This window comes from Panthera onca, chromosome D3 (genome assembly GCF_046562875.1).
Source record: "Panthera onca isolate mPanOnc1 chromosome D3, mPanOnc1 haplotype 2, whole genome shotgun sequence".
NCBI lineage: Eukaryota > Metazoa > Chordata > Mammalia > Carnivora > Felidae > Panthera > Panthera onca.
In genome coordinates this window covers 85,593,109-85,614,119 of record NC_138350.1, presented here as the reverse complement: position 1 = coordinate 85,614,119, position 21,011 = coordinate 85,593,109, and the positions used below count along the sequence as shown (strand labels likewise).

The 21,011-nt window shown below is 37.4% G+C and overlaps 1 protein-coding gene across 6 annotated transcripts in view; it reads left to right on the top strand.

The window, feature by feature from the left end:
• The window catches only part of RTTN (rotatin), a 161,401-nt gene that overhangs the window by 53,891 nt on the left and 86,499 nt on the right, over positions 1-21,011 (top strand). For all 6 annotated transcript variants that reach the window (XM_060614068.3, XM_060614067.3, XM_060614069.3 and 3 more), the window contains 7 exons: positions 639-727; positions 1,322-1,439; positions 6,034-6,130; positions 7,178-7,246; positions 9,851-10,039; positions 11,159-11,398; positions 12,596-12,740. In XM_060614068.3, the coding sequence (XP_060470051.3) occupies positions 639-727; positions 1,322-1,439; positions 6,034-6,130; positions 7,178-7,246; positions 9,851-10,039; positions 11,159-11,398; positions 12,596-12,740 (947 nt within the window). The remainder of the gene's footprint in view (positions 1-638; positions 728-1,321; positions 1,440-6,033; positions 6,131-7,177; positions 7,247-9,850; positions 10,040-11,158; positions 11,399-12,595; positions 12,741-21,011) is intronic.

The window sequence follows — 21,011 nt, the reverse complement described above, 5'->3', positions numbered from 1 at the left end:
TAATCTTTTTCAGAAATACATATAGTATGTAACAATCCCTTACCCTTTATATTTGCTATTGGCAGTTTGAGATTAGAAGTCTGAGTTTGTATTTATTTACTTTTATTTTTTTAAGTCATCTCAGCACCCAGTGTGGGGCTCAAACTCAGGACTCCCAAGATCAAGAGTTGCCTGACTGAGTCCACCAGGCGCCCCTGAAATCTGAGTGTTAATTAATAGAAAATGACCATGTTGCAAGCTATTAACATCACTTGTGGATAATTCTAAACATTTTGAGGTGATGGATTTGGAAAACAGAAGGATTGTCAGTGAAACAATATGAAGAAAATAATTTGTCATGTACAAATAAAAGGATTCATTTATATACTGAAAATTCTAGTAGTTTTTAGGGTCTGAACTTATTTTTGTAACAGTTTTTGATTTCTACATTGTAAAAGTAAGTAGGATGTACTTGTTCCTTAAAAGTTTTCAAATAGTTCAGGTGTATATACAGTAGAAGTTTAAAGTTTCATTCTCTAAAATTCAACACCATATGTAACTATTTTTAACAGTTTGAGTTTTGGATATCTGTTCTGTATTTTTAAAACTTGAGAAAATAATTTTTAACTCTTAGTAACTTCTTTTTTTGGGGTTTACAGATATTAAAATGCATGCTGTGGTGAAAAAGTTATGCTTAATCGACAAGATAATTGAATATTTAAATGAATGTGTATGTCAGGATGGTGAGGTAAGACTGATATGTATCTATACATATTTTTACAGAGTGGTATTTTTATTAATCAGATCTGAAGCTAAATTCATCTGAATTTGGATAAGTACTTGAAAATTAAATCCTGATTAATACCAAGTACCTTGTTTAGGTTTTTATTTCTAAGAGTGGGATCTCTATAAAGGAAAACTAATCTTAACTTTTTTAAAGATATGTAAGCAGAAGTATATGCAAAGCTTATTTTCAGTGGAAAATAATTATCAAAAAAATTTTTTATAGTTTATTATTTTGAGAGGGCGAGCATGAGTGGGGGAAGGGCACAGAGAGAGGTGGAGAGAGAGAGGATCCCAAGCAGGCTCCGTTTTGTCAGCATGGAGCCCGATGTGGGGCTCGAACTCACGAACCAGGAGATCATGACCTGAGCTGAAGTCAGACACTTAAGTGACTGAACCACGCAGGCACCCCGGAAAATAATTCTTAATATTTATTTGCATTTATGTTTGACACAATTTTGATGAAAAAGCATAAAATTTAGAGTAAGATTATAGTTTATTTTACCTCACCTTAGAATTGTTGATAATAAAATAACTGTGTTTATTCCCTCCTGGCCAGGTTGTAGAGTGCTTGATCCAGCCGTGCCTCACGCTTTTGAGGAAGGTTCTTTGTGCTGACCCGGTCATGCGTGTGGCCCTCTCACAACAGTCTTCTCTCTTAACCCTGTTATTCAGAGGTGAGTAAAATAAGTTCTGCTAATAATGAGATCAGTCTTAAGCTTTAAGTGTTATTCTTTAAAGGTAGGTAACATTTAGTTTCCATCTTGCTAACAGAATAACAACGTTTTTTAGTGAATAAGCTGCTAAAAATACTCCTCACAATGGAAAATGTTTCTTTTGTGGAAATTTCCTTGTACTCTTGTCACTGATTAGGTCTCAGAACTGAGAAAGGCTGAAGCCTCTGATTGTTCTTTGCACATTGATGTGGCTTTCATTTGGTGCTCACTTACTTGTTATCTATAGAGAGAGCTCTAGCTGCTGTCATTCCTGCCTTGTTCCAGTTGCTGTTCCCACAGTGTTAGTTTGCTTGTGCCTTTCCATCCTGACCTCCAGCGTGGCATCTGATCATGTCAATAAACTGACATTAAGAGTATACACCCAGGCCATGTGGAGTGGCAACCAGACCATCCTGAATGACTCTGAGCATGAATTTATTATATTTTATAAAGTATGATTTTTTTTAAACCCATTTTAATGTGTTTAGGTTGAAAAATTCCATGTAGTTTTGTTCTCTTTTTCTTCCTCCTGACCATTCTCAATAGAAAGCTTGGCAACATTTTGTGCTATTTTCTTTCTTAGAAGTTCAGACTACCTTTTAAATAATTCTGAAAGAGGCATCTTGGTCAAATGTCTCAATATGCTTAACCTTGTTCATTATTGTAATATTTATGTTCAAAGTATTATTCGAATATAGATAAGATTGTAGTCATTTTATTTTAGCATTTTCTTTTCTTCTAATGGCTTCTGCTTTCCAAGTGAAGGGGACACAGTTTATTTAATAATAGCATTGATCAAGGTCCAAACCAGGTGAAATTCTAAGTAGACTCAGAATGTCTAGGCTCATACAGTCTTGAATAGTGTATACAATTTCACAAGTTTTACATAGATTGCTCTGAGGAAGAGTAGTAATTGTGGATCTTGAGTTTTCTTTAATCGTGTTATCTTCCTATTAACCTTATTCAGTAAAATTTAGTCCCTAGTTTACCTTTTCTTTTTTTTTCTTTTCAAACTTAATTCTTATTTTTATTTACTTTTTCATTTATAATTGTGATTTAAATTATTCAAGCATTCATGCACACTTACTAGATTCAAATACACTCTTCAAGGCAACATCATCTGTACCCTTTTAGTATTAACAATTATTCTATCTCATTGATGTTTTTGAGAACTACTTCAGTGAGTCTCAAAATGAATTACAACATCTCTTATAAATAGGTTTAGTTTCAGGGCAGAATTAGTTTTTTAACCAAGTACTCAACCAGGAAAATTCATTCCTCAGCAAACGTTTATCGAGTATATACTATGTGCGAGATACAGTACTAGGCCTTGGGGATATGTTGATGAGTTTGGTAATTGGCCCTCTTGGAGCCTGTGGTGTAGTTGGAGACTTTGACAGATGCACAATACAGTGTAATACCACCTGTCATAGTAGAATTCCTGGTGCCAGAGGGAAGTGTTCCTGAGGTGATTGAGTGGTGGGAAAACATTGGAGAATGCTTCTAGGAAACGTGGATCTAAGTTGGAATTTCAGAAATGAATAGGAGTCCAATTAGAGAGGGCTGCTTTCCAGATAAAGGGAGCCATGGTTAGGTATGAGAGAATGGTGTATTTGAAATGGTGGTTGGTCAGGAGTGACTGGATTTTGGAGGCACGAAGGGAAAATGAGATGAGGCACAGAGGGCAGTTCATGCAGGGCCTGGTAGGTCACAGTAGACAGCACTGAGAAGCCATTTAAGATTATTAAATGGAGAAGTATGTGTTTTAGAAAGATTATTCTATCTATAGGATAGATTAGATAGAATAGATAGATATAAATAGAATAGATTCTATCTATAGAATAGATTATTCTATCTATAGAAGATTCTATCTATAGAATAGATGGAAAGGGAATAATAATTAAATAATCTTTCAGACACATTGCTTTTAATTATAAACTTTATGTCTTGACAGAATCCTGTCTTGAATTTCAGAGTTAGAAGTTAATTTAGAACTCCTTTATTACACCATCTTACAGTGAGGAAATTGAGATCTAGAGTGATTTATCGACTTGGCCAAGGTCATAACTAGATAATGGTGGAGGCAAGGGAAGAACCGACACTTCCTTACCTTTGCTGATTTGTTTTTGTTTTAAATATATGCAGCTTATACATCCTTATTGTAAAAGTTCCAATAGTATGGAACAGTACAAAGTAAAATGCTAGAAGTTTCTGAAATTTTCTTTCAGTTTCCCCAAAGAAGAATATACTAGGTATTGTTTGGCATATACCATTTGGAATGATCTTTTCTATACACCCATGTTGTATTTTTATGATATACTTAAGTATTGTGTTGCTTTTTTCCGAGTGAAAGTGTATCTTGAATATCTTTCCATGTTATTACATGTGAGACTGCCTTCTTAAAAACAAAACCAAAAAACTGCACAGTGTTTCATAGTTTCAGTTTGCCCTATTAACATTAATATTTCTCTTGAATTTTTAACTATAACAGTAATCATATTATATGATCATCTTCTGCATACTCTGTAATTGGAACTGCTGGGTCAAAGAGATTTTACAGGATATGGTTCAGTTCCCCTCCAGATCATTCCCACCGGTGGTATTTAAAAGTGCCTGTTTTCCTCACAACCGTGCTTAACATCGAATATGTCTCATTTAAAAAATCTCTTTAATCTTATTGGCAAAAGTAATATCTCACTGTTGTTTTTTTGCTGTTCTTTTTTTTAACTTTTAGGGTAGGTGATTATCTTTTTGTGTATTATATATCAAATTTCTTATTCTGTGAATTCCCTATTTTTCTGTTGTATTTAGTTTCCTTTTAGTGACTGGTAGAGTTTCCCTTCTATAACAAATAGAAACCGGGCACCTGGGTGGCTCAGTTGGTCAAGTGTCCGACTTCGGCTCAGGTCACGATCTCACAGTTCGTGAGTTCGAGCCCCACATTGGGCTCTGTGCTGACAGCCCGGAGCCTGGAGCCTGCTTGGGATTCTGTGTCTCCCTCTCTCTCTGCCCCTCCCCGACCCATATTCTGTCTCTCTCTCTCTCTCTCTCTCTCTCTCTCTCTCAAATAAACATTAAAAATTTAAACAAACAAAAAACAAATAGAAATCTTGTGCCTGATTTTATGTTAAGATTTTCTTCTAAGCTTTCTATCCTTTTGATGTATTTATTATTCTGTCTTCGGCCCTAAATATTTTATGAACGTATATAAAGCTTTTCTGTTATAGCAACTGAGCTTTTCATCATGCTCTATAAGGAGAGGCTTCTCCACTTCCAAATTCATAATGCTAAATAGGCTTCTATTTTTTCTGTTAACGTGTTTATAGTGTTTAAAAAATGTAGATCTTTATCTAGAATTGATTTTGATATATAGTGTAAGATAGAGATCTAAATGTATTTTTTTCATATTGTAGGTAGTTGTATTGCAATAATTTCTTATGTTTTTGGAAATATGATAGCTCATCCTATCCCCACTGATACAGAGTGTATACTTTACCATAAATTAAATTCTTACATGTATTTCTGTTTCTGTTCATTGCTAGTTCGTTTTAAACATTTATTTATTTTTGAGAGGGAGACAGAGTGTGACTGGGGGAGGAGCAGAAAGAGGGGGAGACACAGAATCCGAAGCAGGCTCCAGGCTCCGAGCCCCATGCGGGGCTCGAACTCACAGACCGCGAGATCATGACCCGAGCTGAAGTCGGGCGCTCCACCGAGGGAGCCACCCAGGCGCCCCAGTTAGTTGCTATTTTTAGTCATGTCAATTACATGTCGATATTTTCTTTTTCTTATAGTTAGGAAAAATGTCTTCTTTTGCAACTGATTTTTTGTTGCTACTTTCCTGGATTTGCTAACTCTGTATTATGTTGTTATTCCTGTATGATTGGTACCACCACCATACCAGTTGATTCGAATTTCATAGTTGTCAAGCACTGAGAAATCTTAACATTGAGAATGTTACAGCAGTGGAAACTGAGGCTTATTAATACTAAAGGATTTGACCAGGACTCTTCAATTACATCGTGGTGCTATCCTTATGTCTTGTTAGCTCAGAACAGTTTCCTTTACCATTATCTTGTTGTAATAAATAAGACACACAAATTAAAACAACACCAACACAAAGACAGTGTTTTGAAGTCGAATGTAAGTTCTATGATTATATGTTTGTGGAAAGGGCAGAAATGATCAAATAAGGAGATCTTTGAATGAGCAGGCTTTAGCTGGAGATAAAAGACTTGGCAAACCTTCCTAGAAGCTAGATCAGTTTGCTTCTTTGAGTAACTGAAAGTTACTCACACACAGTATGGAGTGGATCTGCAAGTGTGGTTCCTGGACCAGCCATGTGTGGGATTCACGGGCTCTAGCCCAAACCTGCAGAAGCAGAAACTCTGTTTTAACAAGCCCTCCAGATGATCCACATATGTTAGTGTATCTGGGTTAATGTTGCGTTTCTCAGAATGACATCTCTTCCCTTTGAGTTAAGATATTTTAAATTTGAAGTTCATTTTTCTAGAGGTAAAAATATTTCATGAAGTTAATGCATCTTTATTTTTAGTTTCCCTGATATTTCATGAAGATCGTACTGTTGTGACTGAAGTCGGAGCATTATTTTGTCTTCTCTTATTTGATGAAGTATCAAGAATGGATATGTGGTGAGCTACAAGAATTTTAAAAGTTTTTTTACTCTTTTTTAAAAATTTTATTTAAAATGTTTATTTATTTTTGAGAGAGAGACAGAGCGTGAGCAGGGAGGGGCAGAGAGAGGGAGACACAGAATCCAAGGCAGGCTCCAGGCTCTGAACCGTCAGCACAGAGCCCGACGCGGGGCTCGAACTCACGAACTGTGAGATCATGACCTTAGCCAAAGTCGGACGCTTAACGGACTGAGCCACGCAGGCGCCCTAAAAGTTTTTTACTCAATTTTAAAGTTTCTGATGCAGTCATAGCAATGCATGGAAATTTCTGAATTATGAAGCTTATGCTTCCCATTTTGGTTTGAGCAAGCAGTATCAAAAAGCCCATTGGCTCAAGCATAAGGGACTCTTAAAAAATGAGAACAAACTGAGGGCTGATAGGGGGTGGGAGGGAGGGGAGGGTGGGTGATGGGTATCGAAGAGGGCATCTTTTGGGATGAGCACTGGGTGTTGTATGGAAACCAATTTGACAGTAAATTTCATATATTTAAAACAACAACAACAACAACAACAAAAAAAGCCCATTGGCTCAAAAAGTCCCCTGAACTCTTATTTTTTAACTACTGAGCATAAAATTTAAAAACTACTGCAGTGATTTTTGCCAATACCTTTTTTAGTGTATACTTTCAATTTTATGTGTTTTTTCTTTAGTATTTTATTAAAAAGCTTTTGGGAAGATGTTAAGATGATAATATATCTGATTAGCACTGACCTTGAGCAGGATCAAGTGGGAGGGGCTCAGATTGACCTGCCAGTGCAGTGCCCACGTTACATGAATCATTTATTGTATGACTTCCTGAAGAAAAGCATCATTTACTCTTCAGAAGCAAATCCAGGTGGTAGCAAACATGTACTAACTATACAAATGATAGAACCAATTGCAACTCTTGATTGGAGTTTCAGTCAAGGAGCAAATTATATTTGTCAGATGAAACCATGGTTTACTCAGTTGTTTCTTTCCTTTTGTGTGTGTGTGTGTGTGTGTGTATGTTTTTAATGAACTAGGTCTATTAATCCTTCTGATAAACCTTCTTCACCACCAGTCTTCAGTTTGCCTGTTTCAGTTTTTAGAAGGTAAGTGATTTATTTTTTTAATTTTTTTGAAGGTAAAATGTTACAGAAAGGGAAACCAAAATCTATAAGTTGTCACAGTTTTCATCTGGTATTTAAATCACATGATTTGTAGTGTTTTAATGTTCCCTTACAGTGGTGCTTTGGAGAGTTCAGTAAACACACGTTCTCATCACCAGCACTCCAAATCTGGATGTGGTTCGGATGTTCAGAGAGGTTGAAAGGACTATCCAGTGAACAAATGTGCTCACTCTCCAGTCTAGATTCAGCAGTTGTTAACACACAGGCTTAGTTGCTTTTCTGTCTCCCTCAGTGTGTTTATTTATTTATATGTAATTTTTCCTCTGATGCATTTGAAAATAAGTTTCAGACATAATTTTACTTCCTTTCTAATTATTCCACCATGTACCTCCTTAAATTAAGAGCATTCTTCTACATAACCACTATATTATACATGATCACATCTAAGAAAATTAAAAAATAATTCTGTGACATGATCCAATTTTTCCAAAATGGTAGTTACCTCTTAGAGGAGGGCAAAGAGAGTAATTGACAAGAAAAGGGAACAAAGAGACTTTCTAAAGGGATGGAAATGTTCTGTATTTTATTCTGAGTGGTGGCCACACAAATGAATACAAATGGAAGAATTCATCAAGCTATATATATAGACTGAAAATCTGTGTATTTTAAAGATAAGTAAATATGTCTTAATAAAACTATGATTAATTTAAAAATAACATTCCATAGCCTGGTAGATATTATTACCTATAGTATGATCACTTTCACTGCTGTATGATATTCTACTGTTAATTTGCCACAACTTATTCATTCTCCGGTCAGAAGGCATTTGGATTGATTCTGGGTTTTTGTTTCTGTATCCACTCCTATAAACATGTATGTTTCCTGGGATAGTACACAAGAGTTCCTTTTAGATATATTCTTAAAAGAGTCAAATTCCTTGTTTGTAGACATCACCCACTCTTTATGGTCTTTAGATTTGGCTAAGTCATCAAACTCAGAGAGCTACAGTAGATCATGCTTTGAATGAGATTGCATGTGTCGTTGCCGGGACCTGTCTTGGCTTAGAAGACCTGTGTGCTAATAGGAGATTCGGTGTCTAGTTAAGTGTGCCGTAGGCGTGTCACTTGCAAGAGCCACAGCACTCAGGGGTGCTCAGAGGTCTGGCTTCCCATTATGCATTCATAGTTTATTCCCATACTTCCCAGCCCAGGTGTGGGAATCACTTTTAATATAAGCAAAAAAAGCAGCTTAGTAATATTGTTGACATTCCATATCTATTTGGTTATCTTAGCTCAAGATAAAATTCATCCATAGAGAAGAAGAAAGGGTTTTCTTATGCCTTTACTCACAGTAATTTTGTTATTTTAAAACGTGTTGCCCCTCTGGTAGATGTGGTTTTTCAAACTGGTTGTGATGCATTAATTACTTGTGCCTTTTATTCCTTTCTTCCTTCTGTGTTCTTTAGGCTTAATTTGCAGTTTGTTTTCTAACTTACTAAAGAAGTCCCCATTGGTCGATTGCCTTGCCTTTTTTTGTTCGGTGCAAGTCCTTTCAATTGAGCTCTGTGCCCTTCCAGCAGGCCCTATGAGTCTGTTAGTGTTTTCTTGCATTCTGGCACAGAGAGATGTCCAAGAATCACCTTTCATTTCCCTCTCTCAGACCTGGTGTTAGCCATTTGTCTAAGGAATCTTGGTTACTTTTGTGGAAAATTTCAATTTTTCACAAATATTTTCTTAGATTATTCAGCCTCATTTGTATGTAGAACTCACTCTTAGCTTGTTTTTTGAGAAGTATGAAATGAAAAAGCACAGTAAAGGTTCCCCTTAGAAATCTTACCCAATTGTATTTATCTAATGTTAGTCACAACTCTGTGAATTAGGGGTTTGGTATATGTATTTTAGGAAAACTATTTTTTAACATCTGAACATGCTAGTCCTTGCTGTCCTGTTAAATGCTGTTAAATTAGCTTGGACTGGTTTAAGAGATCTTACTATTGAGTCTGTTCTTATATCTGAAATATTTCTGGGTCCTCTTGGTGACGCATAGTGATTGGGTTTATTGGTGATACAGCTACGTTCTCAAGTGAAAATATTAAGTTGTGATTTTTGTCATTCGGTGACTGCTGTGAACATAAGGCAATTCATTTAGCGTCTTTAAAACTCATTTTGATCATCTGTAAAATGGGTGTCACTGCCATGCCATGTAGCTGAACGAATGATAAATAATATACAGCGTTTGGTATAAAGTAGACACTCATGTTCTAGCTGCAGCATTTTATGTGTGGCTCACTGTAGCCACAGGCCTTGACTTGAGAGGGCATTAGTTATCTCTGCAAACAACTCTAATACAACACAGAATCAGGTAAGTCTTCAGGAGAGACTTTGGAATGTGTTTTTGGGAATTTAGAGGATGGCAAAAGAATAATTGGAATACTATAGACAGCATGCTCACTGTTCAAACTAGGGGCCGTGAGAGTGAGCTCCGTATTATTGGGAGACATAGAGGGAGCCGGCATTTGTAGCTCACCTGTGTTAGTAGTGTTTAAGAATTTCAAAGTTTGTAACTGTTTGTATACATTTTCTTTAGGTATCATCTACCAGTGCATGTAGTTGGCCACCATGCTGTGAGTCCTTACTCCATAGTTTTGCCGTTATCTGCTGATTGTTTGGCCTTGAAGCCGGTCTCAGACATGCTGAGAATAGCTTGGAACTTGTCCTGGTATCATGGGAGTGAAAATCTTTTGAAGCAAATGAATTCCGAACCTAAAATCAAAGAGTAAGCTGTTACATTTAGTTGAAAAAGCATTCATATTTAATTAAATAAAAAAAATTTTTTAATGTTTGTTTATTTTTGAGAGAGAGCGAGAGAGAGCGAGCTAGAAATACAGAGTGCGAGCCAGGGAGGGGCAGGGAGAGAAGGAGACACAGAGTCCTAAGCAGGTTCCAGGCTCCGAGCTGTCAGCATAGAGCCTGACGCAGGACTCGAACTCAAGAACTGTGAGATCGTGACCTGAACCGAAGTCAGACACTTAACTGACTGAGCCACCCCCAGGCATCCCCATATTGAACTAATTACAAGTAACTAGTTAGGTTTTCTTTTTCTTTTAGGGCAAGTGGCTTTTTTACTTACTATCATCTGATTCTGCTTTTTCACTGAAGATTTTAATTTTTACTCTGTTTTAAAGATTACATGTGTTCATTACTTTTTAAAAACCATCACACAAGGAAATTTAAAAAGTACGTGCTCTGTGCTGTTTCAGAGATTATAGAAAGTTTGGTTAATTAATGGACATTAAGTCACTAGGAAAAGTCCTCTGGTTTAGAGTAAAAGTTCAGTATGTATATGTATAAATGTTGTTACCATTATTGTGATGAAGATTACTTTGAATATCCTGATATTCTGATCTGTCAGGACTTTCTTATTTGCATGAAAATTATATTTCTGTAAGCAGGAAAATGTCAATAGAAACAGGATGCTAGTGTAAAACTCTAATATTGACAGATATATATCAGATTTTCTTTTGGCCATGAGTCAGCCTTTAAAATGAAGATAATATAGGGGCCCCTGGGTGTCTCCATCAGTTAGGTGTCCGACTTTGGCTCGGGTCATGATCTCACGGTCCATGAGTTCAAACCCCGCGTCAGGCTCTGTTCTGACAGCTTGGATCCTGGAGCTTGCTTTGGATTCTGTGTCTCCATCTCTCTCTCTCTCTCTCTGCTCTTTCTCTGCTCACACTCTGTGTCTCTCAGAAATAAATAAAACGTTAAAAAAAAAAAACTTAAAAGTAAAATGAAGATAATATGGAATTTTTTGGAGAGAGTTTATAATAAACATAAATGTGAGCTTTTATTTAGATAGCCTTATGTTGCTCTTCCTCTGTTTCTGTTTATTTAGGTGTTCAGACACGTTGAAACTATCCACAGAGGATACCCTTGCTCTGAAGGTGACGCACACAGCTAGTGGCCTGAGGGACTGTCTCCATTCCGTGGTCGAGGCTGCAGCCCACAGGGAAGTGAGGGCTGCCATCACGAGAATGAGTTTTTATCTTCTGAATGACAGATTGTCTTTAAAGAGCGGCACCGGCCCCTGTGGGCTGACCTTGAAGTCCTTGGCCTGGCACACTACACTGAACAGGTCAGTGCGTACAGCTCAAGGCCGCCAGTTTTGAAGGCCAGGAATGAGTTGTTTTTGGGTTTATCTCTACATCTTTGAAGATAAGAGCACACATTCTTCTCGTTACTGTCATTAGAGATATGTTTTCTCTGTAAGAAAGACTCTGTGATTTTTATTATCTGTAATAAATGTCTAACAGTAGCAAAAGAGAAAAATTTCCTGAATCACTGCCTTTTGGAACTAATAATAAACAACACAGTTTTTATGTCCTATCATAGAACATTTTGCCATCTTACAAAAGTAGACGATTAGGATAGACCTGGATGAACAAAGTGAATGTCTGTTCTGTTCACATTGTAAAAGAGCCGAGACATCGGCAATTGATTAATAGGTTTGGGACACCTGCCGTGGGCTGTTTTGTTTTGTTTTGCTTTTGTTTTGTTCTTAAGAAAATTACCTCATTTTTCTTTTTACTCTGAATTTCATGAAGTTGATTGCCATGTGGAGATCCTTTAGTAGTTATTGGGAAGGCTCTAGCTTATAAATTTAACATGTTTAACTGGTAGCAGATGGCTGTACTTGAAACAATAAGACTGACAAGCAGCCATTGCCAGCAGTTTTACATTTTAATCTTCTTGTGGATTTAGTCTCAGATGTATAACTTTCTATTAAACATAACATGTGCCATTTGCAAAATGCAAGGTTAAATGAATTTCCGACATGTGAACTCGAAATGTATCTCTCACAATTCAGAGGTCTAATTCGCCTTTTCCAGTGGGGTGCTGGGATCAGCCAGTACCTCTGTGAGAGAGCTGGCAGCTGAATTTCAGGATTCTTGTAAGTTAGTTGTTAAAACACAGCCATTCTTAAAAATGAAATTGTATAAATTTACAGTTAAATGTATTATAAGAAGAGTGGAGGTGATGTCATCACTTCCTGATTATTTTGCAACCTTTTGCTGACACTTGTGTTCATGCAGTTGTTCCTGTCTGTTGTATCTGTGCTGTGGAAATGCCGTGTGCTGGTGTGCTGGTGTGCGTCTCTCCACAAAGGTGTGATGTGTTGGTGGCTTGCGTTCAGCCACGGGGAAGACTTCCACTCTGGGAATTGGCGAACACAGCAAATCATCCCATCCCTTACCTGGTTGTTAAGTATTTGTCAGCACACCACTTACTGTAAAGAGCTAGAAACCATGAAAATTGTCTGCTTGTCTTGTAGGTTTCTACAAGTGCTTCCTGCTTGCACTGAAGATGAGAAACTGCTAATAGACATCATACATTTTTTAAATAAGTTATTGAAGGAACAAAGGAAAAACTCATCAGTAGAACTTCTAAACTGGCTTCTAGAATTACTTCTTAGGCATGTAAGTGTTTTTAAGGAATTGAATTTTAGGTTTCACAAATGATTTATTTGTAAAAATTAGTAATGCTATGTAACCAAAAAGTGTGATTTTCTTTTATAGCCCATGTTTTTAGTAAAGTATTTCCTTAAAACTTTGGAGTAGAGAAGATTTTCTCCAAGAAGAGACATAATTTCGAACTTATAAAGAAGGAAATCTGTAAATATGACTGCATAAAAATGACATGGCAGTGAATAAGACAGAAACCCTGTCCTCATGGAACACATTCTAGTAGAGTGGACAGAAAACAAAGATATTCTGCAGAGGGCAACAGTAAGTGAGGAAGCATAAATAGGATAAGTAAGTGAGGAAAAATAAAATAGGATAAGAGGGCAGAGGTAGGCAGGAGTGGAGATGCTCCATTAGATCCGACGGTCAGAGAAGGCTCCCCCTCTGACTAACATTTGGCCAGAGCACTGAGTTAACTGTCACAGTCAGCCCTATAGGTATCTCAGGGAAGAGCATTCTGGCAAGAGAGGAAAAGAAATGCAAAGGCACTTAGTTGTCAGGGCCATGTTTGAAAGGCAACCAGAGGTCAGTGTGGCTGCAACAGGATGAATGAAGAATGGTGGTAGGAGATGAGATCAGAAGGATATTCAGACTCAAGCTCAAATAGAGCTTTGTAGGCTGAGGAGCTTAACCTAAATGAGCAAGGAAGCTGGTGGTGGATTTTGAGTGGAAGAGTAACATGATGTGATTTAAATTTGAGAAGATCGTAGTAGCAGCTGTCTCCAGAACCGTAGGTGGCATGATGGAAGCTGGGAGGCTGACACTAACCCAGAGGAGGGATGGTAGCAGCTTAGAGTGGTAACGGGGCCATTGGTGGAGAGGGCACTGACGCTCGCTCGCTCTCTCTCTCTCTCTCTCTCTCTCTCTCACACACACACACACACACACACACACACACACCTGTAGGACTGTGACTAAATGTGGAAATTATGGTTATGGAGTGCTATTTAAATATTATAAAAGATGAAAAGCAGAAATAACTAACAAAAGCTAGGAGATGAAAGGGGTAGATCAGGTAGGAACATAAAATAAGTCCAAAATATCATAAACAAGGTTCTATATGTACATGACTCTTTGATGGGATTTTGTATTGTGTTCTTAGATATACCTGTGTTATCTGAAGAACTACATTTTAAAATTATTGCAAGTTTTTTTTTTTTTAATTTTAAAAATGTTTACTTAGGGGCACCTGGGTGGCTCAGTCGGTGGAGCGACCAACTTCAGCTCAGGTCATGATCTCACGGTTTGTGAGTTTGAGCCCTGCGTCGGGCTCTATGCTGACAGCTCAGAGCCTGGAGCCTGCTTCTGATTCTGTATCTCCCTCTCTTTCTGCCCCTCTCCCACTCATGCTCTGTCTCTCTCTGTCTCAGAAATAAATAAACATAAAAAAAAAAACAATAAAAATGTTTATTTATTTTAAGAGAGAGAAAGAGTGAGTGAGCATGAGCAGGGTAGGGGCAGAGAGAGAATGAGAGAGAGAATCCTAAGCAGGCTCTGCACTGTCAACCCAGAGTCCCATGCAGGGCTCCATCCCACAAACTGTGAGATCATGACCCGAACTGAAATCAAGAGTTGGATGCTCAACCAACTAAGCCACCCAGGTGCCCCACAAAGTTTTCTTTTTTTTTTTTTTTTTTTAATTTTTTTTTTCAACTTTTTTTTTTTTTATTTATTTTTGGGGCAGAGAGAGACAGAGCATGAACGGGGGAGGGGCAGAGAGAGAGGGAGACACAGAATCGGAAACAGGCTCCAGGCTCCGAGCCATCAGCCCAGAGCCTGACGCGGGGCTCGAACTCACGGACCGCGAGATCGTGACCTGGCTGAAGTCGGACGCTTAACCGACTGCGCCACCCAGGCGCCCCCAAAGTTTTCTTTAATAAACTTTATTTTTAGTATTTTTGTTTGGCCATTTTTTCTTTCAGATTACCTTTATTTTCAATTTGTGTAACTTATGACAGAACAGTTGTCCAGTGGGAAGGCATTAGTTTTGTTGGCTTCTGTATGAATGGCAAGAAATACTTTAAACACAGTTAACAAGACATGATAAACAGAAAAATATTTCTAATACAAATGAGAGATGACGGACTAATTCCATCATCTTAAAGTGCTTAATTGATAAGTGAACCTTAATAATATGATTGAACTCTCAGAGAACATAGACTTACAAATTTTGCTCTCCTGTTGTGTTCTCGAGGATGATTTCAGAGTACCATATTTACTGTACTTTTATATTCTTTAATCGTTTAATTGTTAAAAATATTAAAGTATTTGGAGGCAGTTATTTTATGACCATTTTTAATAAAGCAAAACAGTAAAACCTTATGTCATTATAGTTCCTCTTTCAGCTTTTAGGCATGCTTAAATATTTTAGAGATTGGATATTAAAATATTATTAGAAGAATCTCTATGAAGCTTTTCCTCTAAGGTTTTTTATAAATTGATTTTTGATCTATACATTTTTTATAACTTCATAATCTTTTTACACTTTTTAAAAGAAGAATAACTTCTAAAACAGTCTCCTCCTTAGGTTGAAGTTCTTATACTCTGGGAGTTAGGATTGCTTTGGGTTGTGAAAATGGTAGTTATGGTGGGCTTGGGTTTAGCGTCTTTTCCTGAAACTCTGTGCAGTAATTAATGTTTGTTTACTAGACTGTGTACATGGTATGTACAGTGGAAAAAATCACTATGCCTATTAAAATATATTTACTAAATTAACTGTAACTAGAGAGTTAAAACTTAATATTTAGGGGTACCTGGGTGGCTTGTTGGTGAAGTGGCTGACTTTGGGGCTCAGGTCATGATCTCATGGTTCGTGGGTTCAAGCCCTGCATCGGGCTCTGTGCCGACAGCTCAGAGCCTGGAACCTGCTTCGGATTCTGTGTCTCCCTCTCTCTCTGCCCCTCCCCCACTTGTGCTGTGTCAAAAATAAGTAAGCAAAGTGTGAGCAAAATGGACTTAAGCATCCACTATCAAGACAGCTTGCTCTCTGTCATGCTACAGGGATTAAATTATTAAGTGTTATGTAAAGATGAATGTTCAGAATAAGAGAAGCCTGAAAATGGAAAGTCAAATGCCTTTTAAAGTTTTTCATTTAAAGTGGGTAAAGTAAGTGAGAGATGATTTAAGGTGAGTAAAATAGCATTTCCAAAGGAATTGTTTTGAATGTATGGACATAACATGAAGAGGTATGCAAAAGCAGTGGCAGAAATTGGTAACATCAGGCAGAATACTTGAGGACTTGATCAGGCAGAAGGATGTGAACAGGAAGGATAAAGAAAATCAGCTAATTGACTGAGGACGATTGAGAACCTTTCTCTTGTGAAAAATCGTCTGTGTGTTTTATCAGAATATTTATTTATTACAAACATTTTAGGCACTTTAGGAATTTATGACATTACTAATTTACATTTTAATGTAATGATAATTTGGTTAATGTATAAAATAACCTAGAAGTGCTGAGTTTGAATACCTTTCTTTTCAGAAGGCATTTCTTTTTTGAATTTAAATCCAAGTTAGTTAACAGATAGTGTAAGAATGGTTTTAGGAATATAATTTAGTGATTCATCACTTACATCTAACACCCAGTGCTCATCCCAACAAGTGTCCTCAATGCCCGTCATCCATTTAGCCCATCCACCGACCCACCTCCCCTCCAGCAGCCCTCAGTTTGTTCTCTGTAATTAAGAGTCTCTTACGGTTTGGCGCCCTCTGTTTTCATCTTACTTTTGCTTCCCTTCCCCTATGTTCATCTGTTTTGTTTCTTAAATTCCACATATGAGTGAAATCATATGATACTTGTCTTTCTCTGACTTATTTTGCTTAGCATAATACACTCTAGTTCCATCCAATTGTTGCAAATCACAAGATTTCATTCTTTTTGATCGCTGAGTAATTAAATTTATATTTTTTGAAAGTTTATTTTTAGAGAGAGAGAGAGCAGAATGAATTTTTTTGATGGAAGTTCATAAAAGTGGAGCCATAATTCTTTAGCGGGGAAGCTATCAGTGCTACACAGCATATGGCTGTCTTTGTTGGCTAACTTTCACAGGCTCATGTGCGCTCAGACTTCATGGAAGACATTGCACGTCCCATTGTTGTAGGCTGCTGATGGACGGTAAAGTGGATGTGATGAGCGGTAAAGAAAATGAACCATCCTTGTAGAAATCGTTGCTTTTTGGAGGTCACAGTGACAAAGTTATGACCCACGTAGCTGGTTTAAAATTAGGATTGAACACTGATGTCTAAAGACAAAACCTTCAGGTGTGATTAAGCACTTGAGATCAGTAGGCATCAGTAGAGACTTCTCTTTATTGTACATGAAAAATGGTGATTCATCCTATATTTTAGAAGTGATGTTGCTGAGGTTTACTGAATCTTAATATTAACATGTAAATCAAAGATGTGTTCTAAAGGGAAAAAGTCTCGGCAATTACAAGCAGAAACAAATTATTAACAGATTGAGGTTTTAGGGAAGAACCTTAGTTTTAACATCCTTTATGCATCCTGTACAATATATTAACCTACTAGTCAGTAGTTTCTACTTAATTTTTATTTGTATATCAGGATTAATAATTCCTGATAGTAAAATTATATTTTACCAAGATGGAATTTGCATTAAAAACAGCTTGTTGGGGCATGTGGGATGGCTCAGTCAGTTGAGTGCCTGACTTCAGCTCAGGTCACCATCTCACGGTTCTTGAGTTTGAGCCCCACGTCGGGCTCTGTGGTGACTGTTCAGAGCCTGGAGCCTGCTTCAGATCCTTTATCTCCCTCTCTTTCTGCCCCTTCCCCACTTGTCCTCTGTTTGTCTGTCTGTCTGTCTGTCTGTCTGTCTCTCTCTCTCTCTCTCTCTCTCAAAAATAAATAAATAATAGGGTGCCTGAGTGGCTCAGTTGCTTGGGCGTCCGACTTCGGCTCAGGTCATGATCTCGTGGTTGTGAGTCCAAGCCCTGTATCGGGCTCTGTGCTGACAGCTCAGGGCCTGGAGCCTGCTTCGGAGTCTGTGTCTCCCCCTGTCTCTGCTCTTCCCCTGTTCATACTCTGTCTCTCTCTCTCTCAAAAATAAATAAACATTAAAAAGAATAAAAAACTTAAAAAATACTTAAAAAACCCCAGCTTTTATCATCCTCAATGGGGCAAAAATGAGAGCTTTTCCCCTGAGATCAGGAACACGACAGGGATGTCCACTCTCACCGCTATTGTTTAACATAGTGTTGGAAGTTCTAGCATCAGCAATCAGACAAGAAAAGGGAATCAAAGGCATCAAAATTGGCAAAGATGAAGTCAGTCTTTCACTTTTTGCAGATGACATGATATTATTCATGGAAAACCCGATAGACTCCATCAAAAGTCTGCTAGAACTGATAACATGGATTCAGCCAAGTTGTAGGATACAAAATCAATGTATGGAAATCAGTTGCATTCTTATACACTAATAATGAAGCAACAGAAAGACAAATAAAGAAACTGATCCCATTCACAATTGCACCAAGAAGCATAAAATACCTAGGAATAAACCTAACCAAAGATGTAAAAGATCTGTAGGCTGAAAACTATAGAAACCTTTTGAAGGAAATTAAAGAAGATACAAGGAAATGGAAAAACATTCCATGCTGATGGATTGGAAGAATAAATATTATTAAAATGGCAATACTACCCAAAGCTATCTACACATTCAATGCAATCCCAATCAAAATTGCACCAGCATTCTTCTCCGAGCTAGAACAAACAATCCTAAAATTTGTATGGAACCACAAAAGACCCTGAATAGCCAAAGTAATATTGAAGAAGACCAAAGTGGGAGGCATCACAATCCCCGACTTTAGCCTCTACTACAAAGCTGTAATCACCAAGACAGCATGGTATTGGCACAAAAACAGACACATAGACCAATGGAATAGAATAGAGACTCCAGAACTGGACTCACAAATGTATGGCCAACTAATCTTTGACAAAGCAGGAAAGAATATCCAATGGAAAAAAGACAGTCTCTTTAACAAATGGTGCTGGAAGAACTGGACAGCAACATGCAGAAGGATGAAACTAGACCACTTTCTTATACCATTCACAAAAATAAACTCCAAAAGGATGAAGGACCTGAACGTGAGACAGGAAACCATCAAAACCCTAGAGGAGAAAGCAGGAAAAAACCTCTCTGACCTCAGCCGCAGCAATTTCCTACGTGACACATCCCCAAAGGCAAGGGAATTAAAAGCAAAAATGAACTATTGGGACCTCATGAAGATAAAAAGCTTCTGCACTGCAAAGGAAACAGTCAACAACACTAAAAGGCAACCAGTGGAATGGGAAAAGATATTTGCAAATATATATCAGACAGAGGGCTAGTATCCAAAATCTATAAAGAGCTCACCAAACTCCACACCCGAAAAACAAATAAGCCAGTGAAGAAATGGGCAGAAAACATGAATAGACACTTCTCTAAAGAAGACATCCAGATGGCCAACCAGCACATGGAAAGATGCTCAACGTCACTCCTCGTCAGGGAAATACAAATCAAAACCACATTGAGATACCACCTCACGCCAGTCAGAGTGGCTAAAATGAACAAATCAGGAGACTATAGATGCTGGAGAGGATGCGTAGAAACGGGAACCCTCTTGCACTGTTGGTGGGAATGCAAGCTGATGCAGCTGCTCTGGAAAACAGTGTGGAGGTTCCTCAAAAAATTAAAAATAGATCTACCCTATGACCCAGCAATAGCACTGCTAGGAATTTACCCAAGGGATACAGGAGTGCTAATGCATAGGGGCACTTGTACCCCAATGTTTATAGCAGCACTTTCAACAATAGCCAAATTATGGAAAGAGGCTAAATGTCCATCAACTGATGAATGGATAAAGAAATTGTGGTTTGTATACACAATGGAATACTACTTGGCAATGAGAAAGAATGAAATCTGGCCTTTTGTAGCAATGTGGATGGAACTGGAGAGTGTTATGCTAAGTGAAATAAGCCATACAGAGAAAGACAGATACCATATGTTTTCACTCTTATGTGGATCCTGAGAAAGTTAACGGAAGACCATGAGGGAGGAGAAGGGGCAAAAAAAAAAGTCAGAGAGGGAGGGAGCCAAACCATAAGAGACTGTTAAAAACTGAGAATAAACTGAGGGTTGATGGGGGTGGGAGGGAGGGGAGGGTGGGTGATGGGCATTGAGAAGGGCACCTTTTGGGATGAGCCCTGGGTGTTGTATGGAAACCAGTTTGACAATAAATTTCATATTAAAAAAATAAAATAAAAAAACACTTTGATATTATGGAAATTAAAATTTACTGTGTCAAAAAAAAAACAAAACAAAACCCAGGTTTGTTCATCTTGTCAGTATTTATCAGAGTTGGAGGAAAGGTGGGTGTAATTCAGCCTTTGGTTATTTGGAGCTAAGAATACTATAGTATATATATTTATTTTTATGACTTACTAAATGTGTATCTTGGTTGTTTTATTCCTATATAAAATGTAGAAGTTATAGTTATGTTTTATGTAATTTTATTTGATCCAAATGAGGCACTTTTTGTTCAGGATGAAAGGAAAAGATGAAAAGACAAAATGCTCTTTAGGTATGGAACATAGTAAAGTAAGCTAAAAGAAAACATCTGTTACCAATACTTTCTAAAGTCCCACAGGTATATTATTTTTAAAAAAAATGTTTATTTATTTTGAGAGAGAGAGCATGAGCTGGGGAGGGGCAGAGAGAGAAGGAGACAGAGAGAATCCCAAGCTCAGTGTGGACCTCGACGTAGGGCTTGATCCCACGACCGTGAGATCATGACCTTAGCTGCAATCTAGAGTTAGACGCCTAACTCTAGATTTTATCTCTTCTTTTATGTTGTAATATGCAGTATTGATGTGATGTAATACAGGGGACAGGATATTAACCATATTTGAAGTTAGATGATTCTCAGGTTGAATCCTTGCTTTGTTCATTTGTATGACTTTGGACAAGTTACATAACCTCTTTATAAACCTGTTTGCCCATCTGTAAAATAAGAAAATGCCCATCTTCTAGCTTAATCAAAAAATTAAATGGAGGAATCTTGTTTTCTTTGATTAATAACTATTCCAGCTGTCTTTAATGCTGTTGGTTAATGTAACATTTTCTATTCTTAGTATTATTAAAACTAATCCTGTTACATTTCTTTAGTTACATTTTTTTCAAAGTTGGGAAACAAAAAATTTAAATAATACTAGTTTTATTTGTCAGCCTAT